At 54.7% G+C, this 18,646-nt stretch overlaps 1 protein-coding gene across 3 annotated transcripts in view; it reads left to right on the top strand.

The window, feature by feature from the left end:
• ICE1 (interactor of little elongation complex ELL subunit 1) overlaps positions 1-18,646 on the top strand; it is a 56,508-nt gene that overhangs the window by 23,859 nt on the left and 14,003 nt on the right. For all 3 annotated transcript variants that reach the window (XM_047094242.1, XM_047094259.1, XM_047094251.1), the window contains 4 exons: positions 5,695-5,781; positions 8,540-8,952; positions 11,128-15,891; positions 17,029-17,197. In XM_047094242.1, the coding sequence (XP_046950198.1) occupies positions 5,695-5,781; positions 8,540-8,952; positions 11,128-15,891; positions 17,029-17,197 (5,433 nt within the window). The remainder of the gene's footprint in view (positions 1-5,694; positions 5,782-8,539; positions 8,953-11,127; positions 15,892-17,028; positions 17,198-18,646) is intronic.

The raw sequence follows: 18,646 nt of genomic DNA, 5'->3' as shown, positions 1-18,646 counted from the left end.
AGAAGCCCTATGTTGCTTCCACTCAGGGGCACGGGCAGTGCGAGAAAGAGCAGGACAGGACAGGTTTGCCAGGTGATTGATTCAAGGGTGAACATTTTGTAGCCTTTCCACGTCACAAGCCGTTTCTGGAACTTGTCCACACGCTGTGGCCCAGAGTTCGGGTCTGTGAAGTGTCACTTGTGGCACAGGAGGCACTCGGAGTGGGTGTGGATGTAAGGAGATCAGGAAGTTGAGGAAGGATGGCTGCTTTGAAGGGTAGCCACTCAGGTTCCCAGAAAATGGGCTGCGTACGTTCTCCGGGTAAATCCTCGTAACTGGTTCACTCTGCATGCCTTCCGTCCGAAGGTGGACACCTATAGGTCCGTGAGATGAGACCCTTCGTTTGTTGCCAGGGAAACGGAGGCTGAAGAAGTAGACGCTGGCTCTCCAAGACGTCCTGCCTCGGTTTCCATTGAAAACTGAGAGGCAGCAGTCATGTGAAAGGAGGCCACCACACTCAAGGAGAAGAACCCTGAAGAAGCAGGATTAAATCATGAACGAGGAGAAAATGTTAAAAATAGAGGTAATGTCGTTAGAGAAAGTCTAAGAGCATAGCCATCGGCTGCTGCTGTGAAACTGAGCCGGTGGGGCTCTCGACTGCGGAAAGCCAGATCGTCGATGTCCCCATGGTCCTCCAGCAGGACCTCTCGGAGGGGAGGACAGAGCCCTCGGGACAGAAGGTCGGCAAGAAGTAGTTGAAGGAAACTTAGGAGCAGGACACACACGCGATATTTGTGTTAGAAAGGCCTTTCAGGTGTTGGGTGTGACTTCTTGTGCGTGACCTTTGTTTTTGGCACGTCGTAGGAAGTATTTTTAAAATCGAATGGAGTTGAATATAGAGGGATGGATAAAGAAGTTTCAAACAAATGCTAACTTGAAGCCGTAATCAGGCAAAAAGTAATTCCAGCCTGGAAATGAGTTTACATGAATTAAAAGGGAATATCCAGGTTGATTAAGTTGATTGATCAGTTGGTGATTGATCCGTTCGCCAAGCAAATGCTACGGTCATAGACCTAAAATCATGAAACTGCATCAAGTAAAAATGCCTGGAAATTCTAGAGGGAATAGTCACATTGTTTCCATAAGAGGCCTTAGTATTCTTCGCAGAAACAGTTGATTTTGTAAAAGCAGACAAAGTAGGAGGTAGAGTTGATTTCGTAATTGCAGATTGGTGATTTCCATCTAATGCTTTTAAACCACAAACGTAGAATTCTTTAAAATACTTTTCAAACATATATGAAGGTTGACTACTAGACAGCAGGAACTATAGCCTAATATATCATTAAGATACCGATCTTTAACAAGATGTTAACAAAAATCCTGCCCTCGCCCAAAGGGGGCAAAATTACTTACCAAACCTGTCTGGTAACTGAATGTGCATAGACACAAACCACCTCTTGGATAACAGAAAGTAACTGAAATACTCAGCCCTTTTGGAAGCAAACAGTAGGGCAGTATTGAAGTCTCTGCGATCCTGTCAGTATGGCATTCACAGGAACGAATGGGCCTATGTGATTATTCTGGAAAGCAAGACCTACAGAAGGTGAATAGCAAAGTAAGAAAATGCAACGGAAAACAGAAACTAAGGAGAATGGGAGGAAGGACCTAAGTTAATGAAATAGGAAACAAAGCAATTGACTTGGGGCCATTAAATGGAAGGCTGGATCTTTGCAAGGCCGGCAGAGCCCACAGCTCCTTTCGGTGGGTGTGACCGAGACAGGAAGGGACAGAAGCCCGAGGACTGGGAAAACTGGAACAGAACTGCAGTTAGAGAATTACTTAGTTCACAGATTTATATTCAGATTTGATCGTGTTTGTGAAATGGGCCATTTTCAAGGAAAGCATGCTCAGATTGAGGCGGGATAGTTGTAAACCTGAACAGGAAGAATAACCCAGAAGAAATTAAAATAAAATAAAGATCTAACACCGTCGAAGATCCAGACGACTTACAAGGGAGCTCTGTAAAGGCGCCAGTGGATGAGACGAATGTCTTTATTGTTTTGTATTCATTTCAGAACTTAGAAAAACACGGACCGCTTTCCACGTCACTCTCTCGAACTCAGATAGGCCAGTACCAAAGGCGGCTGAGAATCCCGTGCTCACATCCTCAAGACTCCAAGCACGGTCACTCAGGAACGTGGCTGCAAGGCACTAGATGAAGTTTTGGGGACTCAAGTTTAGTAGTAGTAGAGAACACACACAAGTCACGACTCACAGATTTGTCTCAGGAATACCACAACAGCTGCCTAAGAGAAAAAGTACCCGTTCCTCAGGGGAAAATATCTGGTGAGGTAATAATAGAATAACACATTTTGTTTTGTTTTGTTTTGTTTTAATTTTTTTTTTTTAACATTTATTTATTTTTGAGACAGAGAGAGAGCATGAACAGGGGAGGGGCAGAGAGAGAGGGAGACACAGAATCGGAAACAGGCTCCAGGCTCCGAGCCGTCAGCCCAGAGCCCGACGAGGGGCTCGAACTCATGGACCGCAAGATCGTGACCTGAGTTGAAGTCGGACGCTTAACCGACTGAGCCACCCAGGCACCCCCTAAATGTTTATTTATTATTGAGAGAGAGACAGGGTGCACAAGTGGGGTGGGGCAGAGAAAGAGGGAGACACAGAATGGGAAGCCCGCTCCAGCCTCTAAGATGTCAGCACAGAGCCCGATGTGGGGCTTGAATTCATGAAATGCGAGATCATGACCTGAGCTGAAGTCGGATGTTTAACCGACTGAGCCACCCAGGCGCCCCGAGAACAACACATTTTGAAATCGAGAGAGGTGAAACAGAGGAGCCTTGTCACTACCGTGAGAAGCGGACGCGCGTGCTTTCTGTGCCGTCTACTCTGTGTGGGCTGGAGGCCATCAGCAGTGGAGCAGGGCCAGCACAGACGAGGGCGAGCTGTAGATCCGATAAGGAAGGCTCAGAGTGGTCATCACTGCGGATGGTAAGACTGTCTTCCGGACTCTGCTGGCAGAGTGTGATGTGCGGTGCCCAATGGTGACCTGTCAGAATAGGGACGGGACAGGAACAGCCCATCCTCCAAAGGCGGCGGGACCGTCAGCCCTCTAGGAAGAGAAAACCTATGAACCGTGTGCGCCGGGCCTCAGTGGGGAAAGCCATAAACCCCGTGGAGAGTGTTAAAGACCAGAACGTGTAAGGGAACGTTATGTTCCTGGATCAGAGACTCGCTGTGTAAAGATGTGAGTTTTCCCGTCTTACACAGACCCCGCTGCGGTTTCATATGGGGAAGGACAAGCAGGCGGTCGAGGCTTATCAGGAAGAATAGGTATTCAGAATAATCGAGTGTTTGGGAAGGAAGAACCTGAGCAAAGCCCACGCCCACCCAGACATCAAAACGTAACTGCGAGCTCATCATGATGAAGGAAGCGTGGTGTTAATGTGGTGTAACTGACAAGTCCGTGGAGCAGACAGGCTCAGAGATGCTCGTCAACGCCTTAGATTCTGATTCAGGGAGGACTTTACAGGCGTGGGGGAAGGTGTGCAGTTGGACCCAATGAGGTTTCCTCTTCACAGCTGAGTGAGGAAAGCACAGGGTGGATTTTTTCCTGCTTTACTGGGAAGGGCTACTTTTGTTTTGTGTTTGTCCGATAAGTAATGAATGCTCAGTTAGAACAGGCGTAGTTGTGGGCAGTAGCCTCCGTAAGGATAGAAAAGTAACTCTATTTCCTTTTTTTTTTAAGGTTCCTTGTTTGCTGCTTTGGGTATACGTAATAAGCAGGGATCCCAGTCAGGTCATTTAAGCAAAGGGCATTACAGTGTTTGGAAGGAGGCTTGGGGGTAGGGTAAATCGCCTCGTAGATAAGTTGCTTGTTTAAGAATTTTGGAACTCAAGAACGGATGTGGCTCACAAACAGTGCAAGTCGGAAGCTGACCTGGCTCAAGAGAGGTTGGAAACGTCAGACTTTTAAACTTGCCTGTTACCGTGTTCTCACCACTTATCCTGGTCCCCTTTCTGGGGCCGTGCAGTCCACCAGCTTCCGTAGAGCCGACCTTTTTCAAAGTATGAATTCTTGGCAGATATTTTGGTTTAAAAGGTTGGTATTTTATCCTCTCTAGAACCGGATTAAAGATTTCAGTACTTTCAATAAGTGCTTCCGGCTAATTTAAGAGCTTCAGGGAAACTATAATAGAGCTTGAGATGGCCTGAAATTCCCTAACACTTAAAGGGCATTTTTAATTGAACTTTCCTTAGCGTCGTTGGTCTTTTGATGCAGATTTGACCACAGGCTCTTCGTTCATACTTAAGTTTTTAAGAATATTTTTTGTTCTGGGAGTTTTTTGGAATGTATGTACACATTAATGCTAAACTCACTTAAAAACCATAGTGTCATATTCTTTTTTTTTTTTTTTTAAAGAACTTTTTAAAATTTAACATTTATTTATTTTTGAGACAGAGAGAGACAGGGCATGAACGGGGGAGGGGCAGAGAGAGAGGGAGACACAGAATCGGAAGCAGGCTCCAGGCTCCGAGCCATCAGCCCAGAGCCTGATGCAAGGCTCGAACTCATGGACCGCGAGATCATGACCTGAGCTGAATTCAGTCGGACGCTCAACTGACTGAGCCACCCAGGCGCCCCCATAGTGTCATATTCTTAATGTTACACGAATTTCGTTAGGCCTGTCTTAGTTACAAAAATCTGAATTCACAGATCGTCAAGGATCTAAATCTATAGAAATACTTACCTTTCAACCTGAACCGATGGTTCTCAACTATTTTAGGAATTCAGACCCTTTTGAAAATTCATACAAATTCAGAAACTTTCACTTTTCCTTATAAAAGCATACGCTTCTCTGTGTGTCTGTGTGTGTGATGATCCCTTCCTTTCCAAGTGTTTATAAAATCTTTTTTTTTTTTTTTCAACGTTTATTTATTTTTGGGACAGAGAGAGACAGAGCATGAACGGGGGAGGGGCAGAGAGAGAGGGAGACACAGAATTGGAAACAGGCTCCAGGCTCTGAGCCATCAGCCCAGAGCCTGACGCGGGGCTCAAACTCACGGACCGCGAGATCGTGACCTGGCTGAAGTCGGACGTTTAACCGACTGCGCCACCCAGGTGCCCCTCCAAGTGTTTATACACACGTATTTTTGTCTCCCACCCTGTCACCCCTGAAAACCATTAATGGATTTTTCCATTATCCGCGAAGCCCCCGGGTCAGTTACAGCGTGGTCAGTTCTCACCGGTTCTCTGACACCCTGTTGTGACCGAGGGTGCCTCTCTGCCATTGTCTGTCGTATACGGGGAGCCGGCGTCTCCGACGTCGGTCATTCTGGCCGTGCTTCCGTCCCTCATCTCTCACCGCCTTCCGTGACAAGGCCAGAGATGTATTGGGCCCACGCATATACAAAGACGATAGAGGCCTTCGACAGCAAGTAGATTTGGTCCTTCGAATCCCGTGCCCTCTCATTCCCCCACCCCTCGAACAAAACCAAGCGTGCATTCAGCTTTCAGTGTTGAGCTGAAGCGTCGCAGGCCTTCCCGTCTGCAGCTGAGCGTGTCACGCGCGGTGGTTGCGGTCGGGGGGCGGCGTTGCGGGAACCTAGTCTGGGAACTCCCGATTTCCTACGAGTGTGTTTGGCCTTGGGTGGACTGGGCCAAGTGACCTGTCTTTAATACTTTGCTCTTTTTCACAGGAAAAGTAAAGCTGCTTCTGAAGGAACTCTGGCTCTGTATAAACACAACACACAGACTACCTGGTGAAGGCAGCAGGTGTGTCCCAGGTGAGAGCGCAGCTTCCGCAAGCACTTCTCATACGTGACCGTAGAAGCGTCTACCCGGGGGATCGTATGCCTTTAGTCTGTGACGTCTCCCGTTACAAGAGTGAGATGGGCTGGTGTGGGTACCTCTCGTTACGCGGAGCTCCTTTCCCTTCAGCGGGGCCTGAAATTCGAATCAAAAGAAAATTAAAAGCGCCTTCGGCTTTCACCGTTTAAGTGGCGGCTTCCAGCAGAGAACGTGCAGGGAAAGTGGACGGACACACGACGGAGCGCGTGTGGCGGGAGCCGGCAGGACGCCGGGGGGCACGGCCCTTTCTGAATCCAGTGGCAGCCCAGCCGCGCGTAGTGTTCCTGCAACTTACCCAGTGCCTTTGCTTGACCTTGTCGCCTCCACCTGCCGTACTCGCGTCGGCTCCTTTAGAGGACCGCTGTGGTCAGACGAGAGCCCGTTTCCTTTCACGCCGTCACGTCACGTGGTCACCGCGCAGCGCCACCCCTGATGCGTTTTCGGAGGTTTGACCTGATCTGCAGGACACCCCGATTTGCAGGGGAAAGCTGCCGAGGCGTTCTCCCACGTGCCCACGTGCACCCGACCCAGGATTTAGGATTCGGAAATCGGGGTTGGTCGTACCAGCGGGGATGGGGAGAAGTTAGCGGTCTCGCGTTAGAGGAAAGTGTTTCTTGGCCGTTTTTCTTTCGTGTAACTAGTTTCTTGTGGTTAGCTGCTGTGAATTGCCAGATCATTGAGGATCTAAATCTGTAGAAACGTGGACCTAGTTTTTACTCTCCGGCTCTGAAGGCAAAGTTCCTGCAGAAAAAGGTTGCTAGACAAGTTCCTGGTTCTCATCAGTGCTCGATTCGGAACTCGTGAGGTTTTGTGAGGCGAAGAGAGGCACGGTGATGGGGTGCTTTTAAGCAGATTGTCACATTCTGGGTAGACGCACCGCCAACGGGCCGGTGGGGCCTGCGTCTCGTGAGTCCGTTTCTGCGGTCCCGAATCGCTCTCTTCGTGCCTTCAGGCAGAAGCAGCCGGGGACTCTTCCGCCTGCCTCAGCAGGTAGTAGTCGTGTTTTATTATGAGCACGCGACTTCTTGTCGTTAAAGGTGTTATTGAAAGGGCTTTCCGTTTAATAATCCGATGTTTTTATTTAAAAGCAAACTATTTTGAGGGGTAAGTCTATGGCTTGATGGTAACTTTTTCAAGTAAAAAGGAAAACGTGGCATCTTTGGAATGTTAAATCCTAAAACATCTTCTTTTTCTTTCGAATTTTTTGTGTTTCTAAGAGAAAATTCTTAAAAATAAGGCAGAGAATCCCCTCAGGCTCCTCGTCCAGATTCCGCTGAATGTCACCCTCAGTGCGGGTCTCTGAGCCGAGCTGGGCCTCACACGGACGCCTCCAGTTCCGCTCCAGTTGTTTCCATCCCCGAGCCCTCGTTGCCCCTCGCAGCGCCCCCAGCCCGCGTCTCGGCCCCCAGTCCGCGGTCCGTCCATCTCGCTTTGTCTCTTGTCTTTGACGCCTTCAGGGAGGGAGGAAACCCATCAGTTCCGTCTGCGTACCGTCGTGTCGTGCTAGGTGAAGACTGTGTTTATGGCAAGAGGTCCCCAGTAGCGCCTGGCGCCGTGCTCCGGCCGTTGCAGGGGAGGGGGCGCGCACGGGGTGGGGGGGCAGGGCTGCTGGCGTCCACCCGGGTTCTCCACCGCAAGTCGCCGTGAATCGCCTGGAGGGGGACCCTGGGGTGCTGTGCAGACAGTCTCTTTCTCTCCCAGTCGAGCCCACTGGCAAAGCCCCCGTGCTACAACTACCACTTAGTTTGTTAGCAATCTTGCATTTCTCTCATCCCTTCTACACACGTTAATCGGAATTCTGTATTTGCATCATAACTCATCGTATCATTTCATTGTTCAGATTTTTCCCACTTGGTGATTGGGTCCATCTTCAGGTCGGCTCCGGGGCCCTCGAGGCACCCCCAGCCTGTTTGGAGAATTTCTTTCTGGCTCTGTGAGATGTTCAGGTCCCACCCCCCCACACCCCCCCCCCCCTCCCCCGGCCCTCCAGTCAGTCAGTCACTTCTCCAGGCAGCCTTGAGTCCTTGTGTAAAACATATGTTTACAACTTTCATAGATGACAGATGGTTGTTTCCAGTTACTTCCCAGGACACAAACATCCTCCTTGACAGTTCGCTACAGTTCACCAAAATCAAGACCCCCAAACCATTGGCTTTTTACTGTAATTTTCCCGGTGCGCTGTGATATAAAGCATTTATGTGACCTAGCCGAGTCCCTTAATTAGAGCGTTGTATAAATGTGACCACTGGATAGGCTTGATGTTGGCTGATTTTTGATTGCTTTTCAGACATGAAGATCATGTTCCCTGTCAGCCTCTATGCACAGAGCCGTTCCTCCCCAGTACTACTCACTGTGTGGAAGATTTACTGAGAGAAGGCACGTGCCGTCCAGGCCCGTTACCCGCCGTCGTGGTGCCCTTCCGCCCAGGCACCGTGCTGCTGGTGGGCGGGGGGCATCCCCTCCCTCTGCCTGCCGGCCCTCTTGGCTTGCTTGTTGCTAGGGAACTGTGCTTATGGGAAATGTGCTCGGGTCTTCTAGGGTGATCTGTGGGGAGGGATTGGTAGGTTGCCTTTTAAAGGATGTTTCTGTTGATTCGAATTTACTCGATAATACAAGCATTTTGAACGTTTAGCATATTTTTTGTAAGTTTTCTTGATATTATAGATGTTTAGTATTAGCTTTTGTCTCCCACAGAAAAACCCGCCAAAGAAAACCCCCCCGCACCCAGAGAGTCCCGGGACGCTGGCGCACCCCCTCCGGCGGGAGGCGGTCCCCTCAGAGCCGCAGCCGTGCAGACGTGCCTGACGGAACTGTCCATGGAGATAGAGGGTGACTTCTCTGCCTGTAAGAGTGTGGGAACAGAGGGGCCCGGTGCCGCTGCTCACCATCCCGAACGCGTGTCTCCCGAGGGCCGGAATCCTGAGGTCTCGCTGCACAGGAGTGAGCAGGACAGCGCTGACTTCTCTGATCGTGATCGCTTTTTTGATGAAGATCTCCAGGCTGCAGTCGACTTCTTCAGACTTCCCCCTCCTCTTTTGTCTCCGGTGCCGTCCCCGCCTCTGGTGTCCTTACCACACCTGAGCACGTTACCTTCTTCGCTCGCACCTGTGAGTTTGCGCTTTGGATTTGAGTTATCCAGTGGGCACGTTGCCCATCCTGGCACTTAGCTGTGCTCGGTGGGAGGTGCTCGGTGACACTCGGGCCAGATTTTATTGGGGACGAAGTGAGAACTGCATAAGGCGTGCCCGTGTTCTTGGGACCAGCGTGGCTGCCGTGACACTGGTGGCTTGTGTCAGGGTCGTGTTCTGTTTGTCTTTATTCACAACCAAATCCTGAGTCCCTACAAACAATGTGTGTAGGCACAGAGTTGGTTTCAGAGATGGGGCATCCCTGTTTGTAGCACGCATGCCCGTTAACCCGCGTTTGCCAAATTCCCCACCTTCGCTTGATGAATTCGTCATCTTTTCGTGTGTTTGCACGATGGTTTGTTGTAATTTCTTAGGAAGCCAGTCTCGATAAAGCAGACTTGTATGCTTTTTGGCTTAAGGAGCAGATAAAAGCATTGCTCCTCTGAGTCGCTCCCTTCATTTGGGAAGCAGTGCGTGTCCGTCCTGTTCCGGAGGCCGTGCCCGGCACTGGGAACGCGAGGTGACGTGGTTACCACTCGGCGGGGGTCGCGCCTGGCAGTGGGGTGGGGAAGGGCGCAGGCGATTGCGCGGCCGTGACGGACACCGCGGGGCTGGAGTGGACCCAGGCCGGAGGCTCGGCCCTCGGGGAGGCCAGGGCGGGCAGAGAAGCTCTGGGAGGACAGGAGCCCGCTGAGTGTTCAAGAGGGCAGCGTGTGTCCGGTGCCGGAGCTCTTTACACACCTGTGGGACTGAAGGTGATCCCGTGCCAGAGGATGTTCACGTCGACCAGGCGTGCGAGGGCCGTCTGGGGCCTCGGGACTTTCCAGTTGATCGTGGGGACACTGGGAAGCGGTGGATCCCGGGAGGCCGATCGGCTGGTAGGTTTTCAGTTGGAAGGTTCCACTTGGCCTCTGTGTGGCAGAGTGCAGGCGGCGGGGAGAGTCCGGAGGGAGGCGGAGCGTGGACGGGGACGTCACTGGCTGACTCAGCCGTTGCCAGCCTTCTCCACAGGTCACATCCCTGCAGCGGCACTGGGGTTCAAGGTGGGGTGGCTTGAGAAATGGTAGGAGGCGAACGAGCGGCCTCTGGCGAGGTTTTCCACGTGGTGGAAAGGGAGGTTCAGGAGTCAGCGATGCTGGAAAGGAGAGGAAGGAAGAAACCCTGTGTGGGTGGGAAGGCGCGGTGTCAGGTGCGGATAGAGGTGTGCGTGGGTTTCCAGGCGGACACACGCGTTGCGACGTTAGGCCCACGGGCGTGGGGCCCGGGAGGAGGCTGCGGCGGGCCCAGACGTCGGGGCTCCCCAGCCTCGGGGTGTCACAGAAGCCGTGGGACTGGGATGTTGTTCGGTGTGGGTGGGTAGCAGCAGAGGCTGGGGTCCCAGGAGCGCATCCGCCTGTAGGTGACCGCATCGAAGAGGAGAGGAGGTTGAGGATGAGTGGCAGGACAGGAAGAGAACCAGATAAAAGTGCCTAAGGTTTCAGGGGAGGAAAGGATTGGCTTAGTGGGGCAGGCGTACGTCCGTGCTGTTCAGCGCCGGTCTTCCCCCCCGCCGCTGGTGGGGGGTTTCTGGAGCGGAGGCGGAGAGTGGGTTGTGTGGGAAGGAGCAGTGTTGTGTGTGCACCGTTGAAAGAGTGGAGCCTGTCCGCTTGTTAGCGGCACCCCGGGTGCAGCCTGGTGAGAGGGGCTGTTGGCGTGAGAGGTCTACGTGGCGTCACCAGAGCGGGGGCCAGGTGCACCGCCCACACGGGTGGCGCTGGGCCAGAGTGACCCGGAGGCCGGGGACTAGAGGGCAGTGCGTCCCGAGTTGGACACCGCTGTGCCGGGAAACGGAGGGGAAGAGCTGGAGAGAGGGACTGTTCGGGCCGTAGGAGAACAGACCGCAGGCCACGTGGGGCTGTGAGTTGTGGGAGGAGCTGGCGGTGGGGGTGGGGCTCTGGGACAGGGTCAGGGTGGAGGCGAGGCGGTGCTGTCTGTGCTCCCGCTGCCGCTCGCCCGTCGCCTGTGGGCTGCACTCGAGGAGATGCTCCTTCTGCGGATGGGTGTTACGGGCTCTTCAGGAAGCAGGAGTGTGTTCTGTGATGCGTGCGATTGGTAAGTTGTGTTCACTCGGTTCAGTTAGTCTTAACTAACGGGAACAACTCCTTCGTTTTTCAGGAAACCTACTTCGGAGAGTATACGGATTCCAGTGACGATGAGTCGTCCCAACCTAGAAATTCTGCCGCGTCTGTTTCAGAAGATGAGACGTCTGAATCACATTACTTTGGCTCATCCAGAAGAAGTGATGGAAGGAGGGATACGCGGGAGGAAAAGCTCACATCGCACGAAGCCTCCAGAACTCTGACTGCGCTGGAAGTAAACGGAGTGACAGCGGTTGGGTTTGGGACAGTCACAGAGGCCCTGAGAGAGCCTTCAGCCACACGCGCTTTAGCTCGCGAGCAACCCTGGGCAGTGTCCTCGGAAGCCACGAGTGACAGGGAAAGAGGCATTTTAGATGAGGCACAGAGACTGAGAGAGGGTCGCGAGGCGGACAAGTCGGTGCAGACAGAGAACACGCTCGATGACACCGTAGGAAGCGTGTGTGGGGGGACGTCTGGCCGCCAGGCCCAGGACGGGGCGGCGGCCCTCTGGAGGGCTGACGTGCATCACCCTCCCCTCGGCAGCAGACCATTCAGTGACCTCGTGGAATCTGAAGGACAGACCCTGCTGTCTGAAATGATAGGATCGCCCAAACCACAGTTTACTACGTGGACACTGACAAACGAAATCCCTTTTGAATCGGATCATGTATCCATTTCTGACCACTTTCAGGGAATGTGTAGAGTGTTGGGAAAAGACAGAGATGTTCGGAGGTTCATTTTAGGAGCCTCGCCTGAACCAGCAGACGACGCAGGTCACACAGTGGGCACCACAGGGCTCGGTGTTGACGCCAGGCTTTCTTCCTCTCCTACCTCGGGGGCGTCGTCTGTGTGCAGTGACTCCCAGCCTTGCTCTGATGCACACCTTCCTCCTGACTCCGCCCCCACCGACCTGCAGCGCTCAGAACAGAAGCTACGAGCTGAGGCCTTCACCTTGCTGGACCTGCAGCCCGAGCCCCCAGCGTGTCCTGCCGGAGAGAACCATCTGGAAAACAGCTTGTATGCTTTGAGCGCCGAGTTGGGAACATCACATTTTAATAACCTGAGTAGCAGTGAGGTCGAGGGCACAGACGTTGGGAAAGGCATGCCCAGAGTCTGTTCACTTCCACAGTCGGTGTTCATAAAAGCTGCGAAAGAGGCTCAGTGTCGAAGTCAGGGTCTGAGAACTGAGCCCTCCCTGACCAGGGCGGATTCCACGCCGTTGGTGGAGTCTCAGTGCGGCTTGACCAAGAGTGGGTTTGGCTTCGTGAAAAGCCCTTCCTGGCACCAGAGTGACCTGTTAAGGAGAGGTAGCGAGGAAAGGCTGAGAGCTAAATCAGAACACGAACACAAGACTGACCATCAGTTACAAAAGGCAGGGCCAGCCTTAGAAAACAGGGGAGCCGCGTCCAGGCCTGAACTCGCCAGAGAAAATAACCCCGCGGGGCTCAGGGCCACTCCGTCACTGTTGCCTAACCAAGTTTCGGTGATCACCAAGCAGGCCAGACCCGAAACGGCACACGGGGCTAGGTCAGAGCACTGGGGGCCGCAGAGGACTGAGCCTGCCTTCGCGATGGCGTCTGGAGTGGGACGTGGTGGAGAGAGAGAGGACCCGGCCTGGAATGTGCCAGGGTCGGCTGCTACGGGGGGGACCTCGCCACAAGTTTCTGCCTCAAGGAGAAAATTAGATTTCAATTTTCCAAGCGGTTCTGTACCTGTAGAAAATCCTCACTGTTCCACAAGTAGCAAACTGTCTTTCCCTTGTGAGAAGATCCCAGTCCCGAACCAGGATGTCCTGACGGGAGCCCCGGCCCAGGAGGCAGTGCAGGAACAAGGTCTGCTCCTCCGCGCCCCGAGTCTGGACTCGTCCGGGCTGCCTGTGGATGGACGCCTTCCGGCCACGCCAGCACCCGTGTCGAGAAGCTTTCCTGGTGCAGGAGCACCGTGTGAGGGCTCGGGCAGATCTGGCGGGGGGGCCCTGGCCGTGTCCGAGGACCCTCCTGGCGGGCGGCAGAGCCTGAGGGGGTCTCTGGAGCTGCCGTCGCCGACCCCGGGCGGCGCTTCTCCCGGAGACCCAGGCACCTCCGGGACGGCGCTCCCGTCGGCGGGTCTCGGAAAAGATGAAGAGACGCGCGGCGTCCCTCCGGGTGCCCTGGCCGCGGCCCCGTGTTGTTACACGGGCATCCGGGAGGCGGCAGGCGGTGACACGGAGGTGGAAGAGAGCGAGGCGCCCAGCTGCAGCGAGGGCGAGAGCGAGCCCGAGGCCGTGACGGGGGCCGCCCAGCACGGGGCCGCCAGCGCCTCCGGGGAAGGTGGGGGAGCCCTGGGGGCCAGCGCGGCCGAAAGCAGGCCCTCCGTGGAGGTGGGGTGTCTGACCTCAGCCCTGCAGGACTTCAACATCAGTACTCTCTCGGAGATAGACGGACTTTCTACGTCCGAGGTCGTCATGTTTCTCGAAAGTTGTCAGTTAAGAGATTATAGTTCCGGGGACTCGGTTTCAGAATGTTCTAGCAAAGGAACCCTGAGTAAGGACATGAGCAAAGAGTTAAAGCCAGGTGAGCCATCAGGAGAAAAGTACAGGAAGCAGCTGTGTGAAGAAGAAGCGCTCGAGACCCCGGAAGAGTGGCTCGAGTCCGAGGAGGAGGACGGGCCCCTGCGGGGCACGCGGCGGCTCTCTCGGCGCTCTCTGGAAACGCTGTCAGAGGTCCTCACCAAGATCGGACAGGAGCTTCAGGCCAGCTGCGAGGGCCCCGCCGGAGAGGATGCTGCCGATTTCGTGCTCTTCAACGTGCACGACGCCGTGACCGCCGGGCCCGTCCGAGAGCACGGCCCACCTCGGGAAGCGGGGGACCCCTCGCCACTGCCCACGGGTACGCCCCCTCCAGCAGCCGGCCTGGCCGGCGAGGGCGGCTCTCCCGGTAGCGGTCCCTCGGGGAACGGAAGCGCCCTCAGCGGACCCGAGGCCGCTTCCCACGTCACCAGCCCGAACCGTGGTGGGGAGGAGGGCCTGTCAGAAGCGGCGGAGCCCTCAGCCCTGGACGCCGACTCGGGAGCAGGGCAGACGGCGGAGCGCGGTGCCGGAGGGGAGGCGGAAACGACATTCCAGTGCCAGATCTCTACGGTGACCTCCGAGGTGATCAATGTGCTGATCAACAAGGATCAGAATCTAGTCATTGAAAAGGGGGACCACTGGACCATCATCAACGGGGTGGCTCTCATGCCAAACGTGGACCAGGTTATACTGTGCGACACCCCGGAGGACGTCGCTGTCTCCCCGGAGCCGGGAGGCCCGGGAGCCGGTTTCATCTCCGTCGCTGCTGTGGACAAGTCTCCAGAGACCGGTCACCCTGGCCTTGCGTTTCCGGAGCCCCAGGGCGGCAGCCTCCCCGGTGCCCAGGAAGAAATCTCCAGCAGCAGTCAGAGCACCAACTTCGATAAAAGTCGCTTGCGCAACAGGCCGGTCAAACCTAGTGTGAGGCTTAGCTCCGAAATCTACGACCAGAACTTCGAGTCTCAGGTAGTGGCGTCTGATCACACGTATTTTAACTCAAAACTGGAGCCATTTGGCAAGAATAAGAATCGATCCAAGGTGACCAGCAAAGACCAGTCAAGCAAGCCAGCGAAGACCTCGGCGTCAAGCAGAGTTGAAGCTAATCAGAGTGAAGGCTCCCAGTCGTTTTTAGGGGAAAGAGAGAACACAAAAACCCAGAGAAGTCAAGCTCAGACCATCCTAGCCAATGCGGACACGTCGACCCCCACAGACTGTTCTGACACCCTGAGTAAAATACGGCAGGAGGTGGGGCCCCCTCTGCCACCCTTGCTTGCTCCTTTGGTTGCCACCCCCCCACGGACTTCCCGGCCGGTGTCTCCTCTGATAGCCGCTTCCACTCCCTCCTCCCCCGCCTCTCCCATCGGCCCCATTTCTCCCTTGTGTGAAATCCCGGTGCCTCCTGCGATGTCTCCTTTGCCGGAAGAGCCCGGATGCCCCTCGCCCCTACGCACATCCCCGTCCCCATCCACCGCAGCAGCTGGCGAGAGGATCCTGTCGTCTCCCCTGCAGTTCTGTGCTGCGACGCCAAAGCATGCCCTCCCTGTGCCGGGCCGCCTCCCCCCCTTTGCTTCCGCCCACACGGCTGTGGCCGGACCCCAGGAGAATTCCGTCAAAATCCTTGACAGCATGTACCCGGAGTTGTCTGCCAGGGCCCGCACCCTCAACATCCTCAAAGGGAACATTCAGCTCGCCCGGGGCCCACCTGCTGACTGTAAGAACTTAGCAGGGCCCGTCGGTGCCATCACAGGATTCAAAGCAATCACGTCAACGTCAACCGCCTTTGTGAAAACGGGGGGCAGCTCTGGGAGTGACTGCAGTCAGGATAAGTCCAAAGATACGGGGACTCACCAGGACTCAGGTGGGAAAAGGACGTTGTCTGCATCTACGCTGAGGAGCGCTAAGAGACTGCGGCTGGACAGCGGGTCCCCAGAACCAGAACCCGGGAGCACCGCCACAGAAGGAGTCCACAAGACCCTCCGGAGGAGCCTCCCTCAGGCCGAAGGCGTGACGACAGAGGAGGAGAGAGGTGCTCTTCCGACCGTCAGTACAGCCTCACAGTTGCCTCCAAACCCGAAAGAAACCGTAGAGTCCCACGACAAAGCCATAGCTGACGCGCTGAAGAAGATTGCAGAGTCGTCTTTTGATCTCCTGCCTGTCATTCGGAGTCACGTGTATGTGGGAAATATCTCCAAAAAGCCCGTAATGAGAGATCAAGAGAAGGAAGTTGTTCACGAATTCAGCACAACCAAAAAGGTATGTGGAACTTTTCTGTACGAGCGTTAGGAACTGCATGTGCTCGGAGACGCTGTCTGCTCGCAGCCCGGTGGTAGATGGCCCTGAACAGGACTTTTATTCCAGAGGTGGACAGTTGCCCGTGTCCACATTGTGACCCATACTTGGTTTCTAGTCAGCATTTTATACACGTGGGATGTGATAAGGCAGTGGAGATTTGATCACTTGTATTTACCAAACACCTGATAATTTGGAAGGAAAAAAGTGTCAGGACCACAGTTGCACATTTTCCATCGATTCTGGCCTGTTGAAAGGCTCAAAATGATTTGTGTCAAAGCAGCAGATTTGTCTCCTGTAGCGGAGCCTTTCTTTTCCATGAATTGCACCATATACACACCCGAGAGTGAGCGTCTTTCGCAAAGATAGCGCGGGGTTTCCCGTCCCTCCCTTGATGTACGTCACGCACGGAGCAGGACCACGTGCTGGCTTCCAGATGGGGAGAACAGAAATGGGAGCATCGTGTAGACCGACAGGTGGTTTAGTGGGGCCTTCACAGGGCTGTGACTTCTGAGTGCCCATGTCGACACCTTGTGCGGATTACTTCCGGTGCCCCTGCTGTGTTGCTTGCCCGCACCTCCTCGCAGTGGAGTGGTGGAAACGCGCACGTGGTTTCCCTGGGTCGCGTACTTCAGAAAGCACAAGAGGAGTACGAGTGACTTTGGAAGGTTCGTTTGAAACGAACAAATGGATCAAATCATTTAACGCCCTCCTTCCAAAGTGAGACAAACGTTGCCCGGTGTTTTTAAGATCTAAAGGAGTTCAGAAAACAGGAACTGGAGTAGATCAGAGAGTTACTTTAGCGGAAAGCAAGGAAGTGTACTTTGGTGGGGGGGTGGCGGCTTCAGGGGCCCAGGCGTGCTCGGGCGCGGCCTGTGGCCCCTGCGGGCAGCCCGCGGCCGCGGCCCCCGACCCCCACGCCGCGTGGCTCACTGGGCCGAGCGAGGTGGGTTGTCTTCTGCAGTCACCGCTCTCCTCTGCTTGCTGCTCCGGGGCACGTCGTGTGGTCCCGACAGACTTCATTTGTAAGTTGTGGCCGTTGTTTAGTAAGCAGAAGAAATGTCGGTATACGTTGTGTTTTCTCTTTGTGTTTCGACCCAGCATCTAGCAGAGTGCTTGCTTCACTCCATCCTCTCAGAACTGAAGATTCAGAAGATCTCCCTGGAGCGCAATTACATTCACGCCCTCTGCAGGGTGTACGTGGGAATATGCCGGCAACTGGGAGACTTGGAGCGAGCCCGCCTGTTTTGCTACAGCCTACTGAAGGAAGGTGCGTTCACACGGTGGTCGTTTTGTGTTGACATCTGTGTACTTACCCCGTGACACTTGGTCTGTACTTGCAGCCGAGGGATCGCTTGTATCTTTGCAAATACGCAAGACGTTGGTGCGTTTCCCCGAGGCCGTGAAGAACCTTGGCCGGGTGAAGTCGTGCCTCGTTGCCCGGGGGGCAGTTTCCGTGGCTTAGCTGCTCGTAGCAGCACGCGCGCGTTCCCGCTTGTGCATAGAGTGTCGTCATGACGTGTGCCTGTCTGTTCTTAGTGTAGCCACTCGAGAGTCAGGTGTGGGCCACACGAGACGGGAGGATGCTTTTATAAGGTCGGTGTCACAGCGTGCTGCCGTGTCGCTGGCTGGAAGAGGCGGCATCTGAAATGGAGCCGTAAGGCCCACAGGACGAGGACCAGAGACGTGGAATCCTAGGAGGGCTCCCCTGGGCCCCCCTTGCCCCTCCGCTCCCTCTGTGCCCTCCGTCCCCGCGGACGGGTCAGCACAGAAGCCTCCTTCCTGATCACACGTCATCGGTGGCAATGTTTGTGAACGGTGACACGGCGCGTAAATGCGACTTGACTGCAGCCCAGGAAGTCTGACCTGGATCACGAAGATTTCTAACCTTCAATCTTTTAATCTTCCGGGGGGGCGTGTGCATCGGGTGACGGGACGTGTCCGCTGCCTGCGGGGCTGCGAGTGAGGCTGCTGTGTGTCGCCCTCTCCCTCGCCTTGTTTACTCTCTCAGGCGCTGCTTTCTTCAGCGGCGGTAACGGGGTGCGCGCCAGGCCTCGGGCTCGGCTCGCGTAAGGCATCGTCGGCGGTGGGCAGGAGAGAGGCGAGCTGTGTGCGCTCTGCTGAGCCCCCTCCGGGGTTCAGCCCGCGCCCCTCAGGCTCGTGGGCACAGTTTTCTCCCCTGGGAAGCTTTCCCTTTAGCTTTCTTGGGGCTCACATGGTACCTCCCACACGGACTCCTGCGGTCTTTCTCCTGGCGTTTTCTTCATGGCCCTCACCCCCGCTTCCATTGTGTCTGAATCTGTTTGTCTTTCTCCTCCACTAGATTGCATGCTCTGTAAAGGAGGAACTTCGTCTTGTCCCCACTTATTCCGACCCCAGGACAATGCGCTGTCCACAGTCACGGAGTATCTGTTGAACGAGTGAACGGATAGTGCTGTGGAGGGAGGATTTGTGAGTGTCTGTGGGGTCAGAGAAGCTCTCCTTGTCAGAGTGACCTTTGAGCTTGAGGTGGCAAGATGCCAGGCAGTGTACCCAAGAAAAGCGAGGGAGAGAATGCCAGGCAGAGGAAGCGGCATGTGCAGAGGTCGTGGGGCAGGACCCGAGATTTCAGAGAGAACAGATCAAGAGAGTGCAGTGAGTTGATGCTTTGGTCGTCTGCTCTTTCAACACGTTGCAGCGTTAGATGAGATAGAACAGGAAACGGAAGAGATGCGCTTCC

This window comes from Lynx rufus, unplaced genomic scaffold (genome assembly GCF_022079265.1).
Source record: "Lynx rufus isolate CCGP_SWC_20201006 ecotype Redwood Valley unplaced genomic scaffold, mLynRuf1.p SCAF_1, whole genome shotgun sequence".
NCBI classification, from domain to species: Eukaryota; Metazoa; Chordata; class Mammalia; order Carnivora; family Felidae; genus Lynx; species Lynx rufus.
Note: the sequence above shows the minus strand (reverse complement) of the source record. Positions and strands in the feature narration are given on the sequence as shown.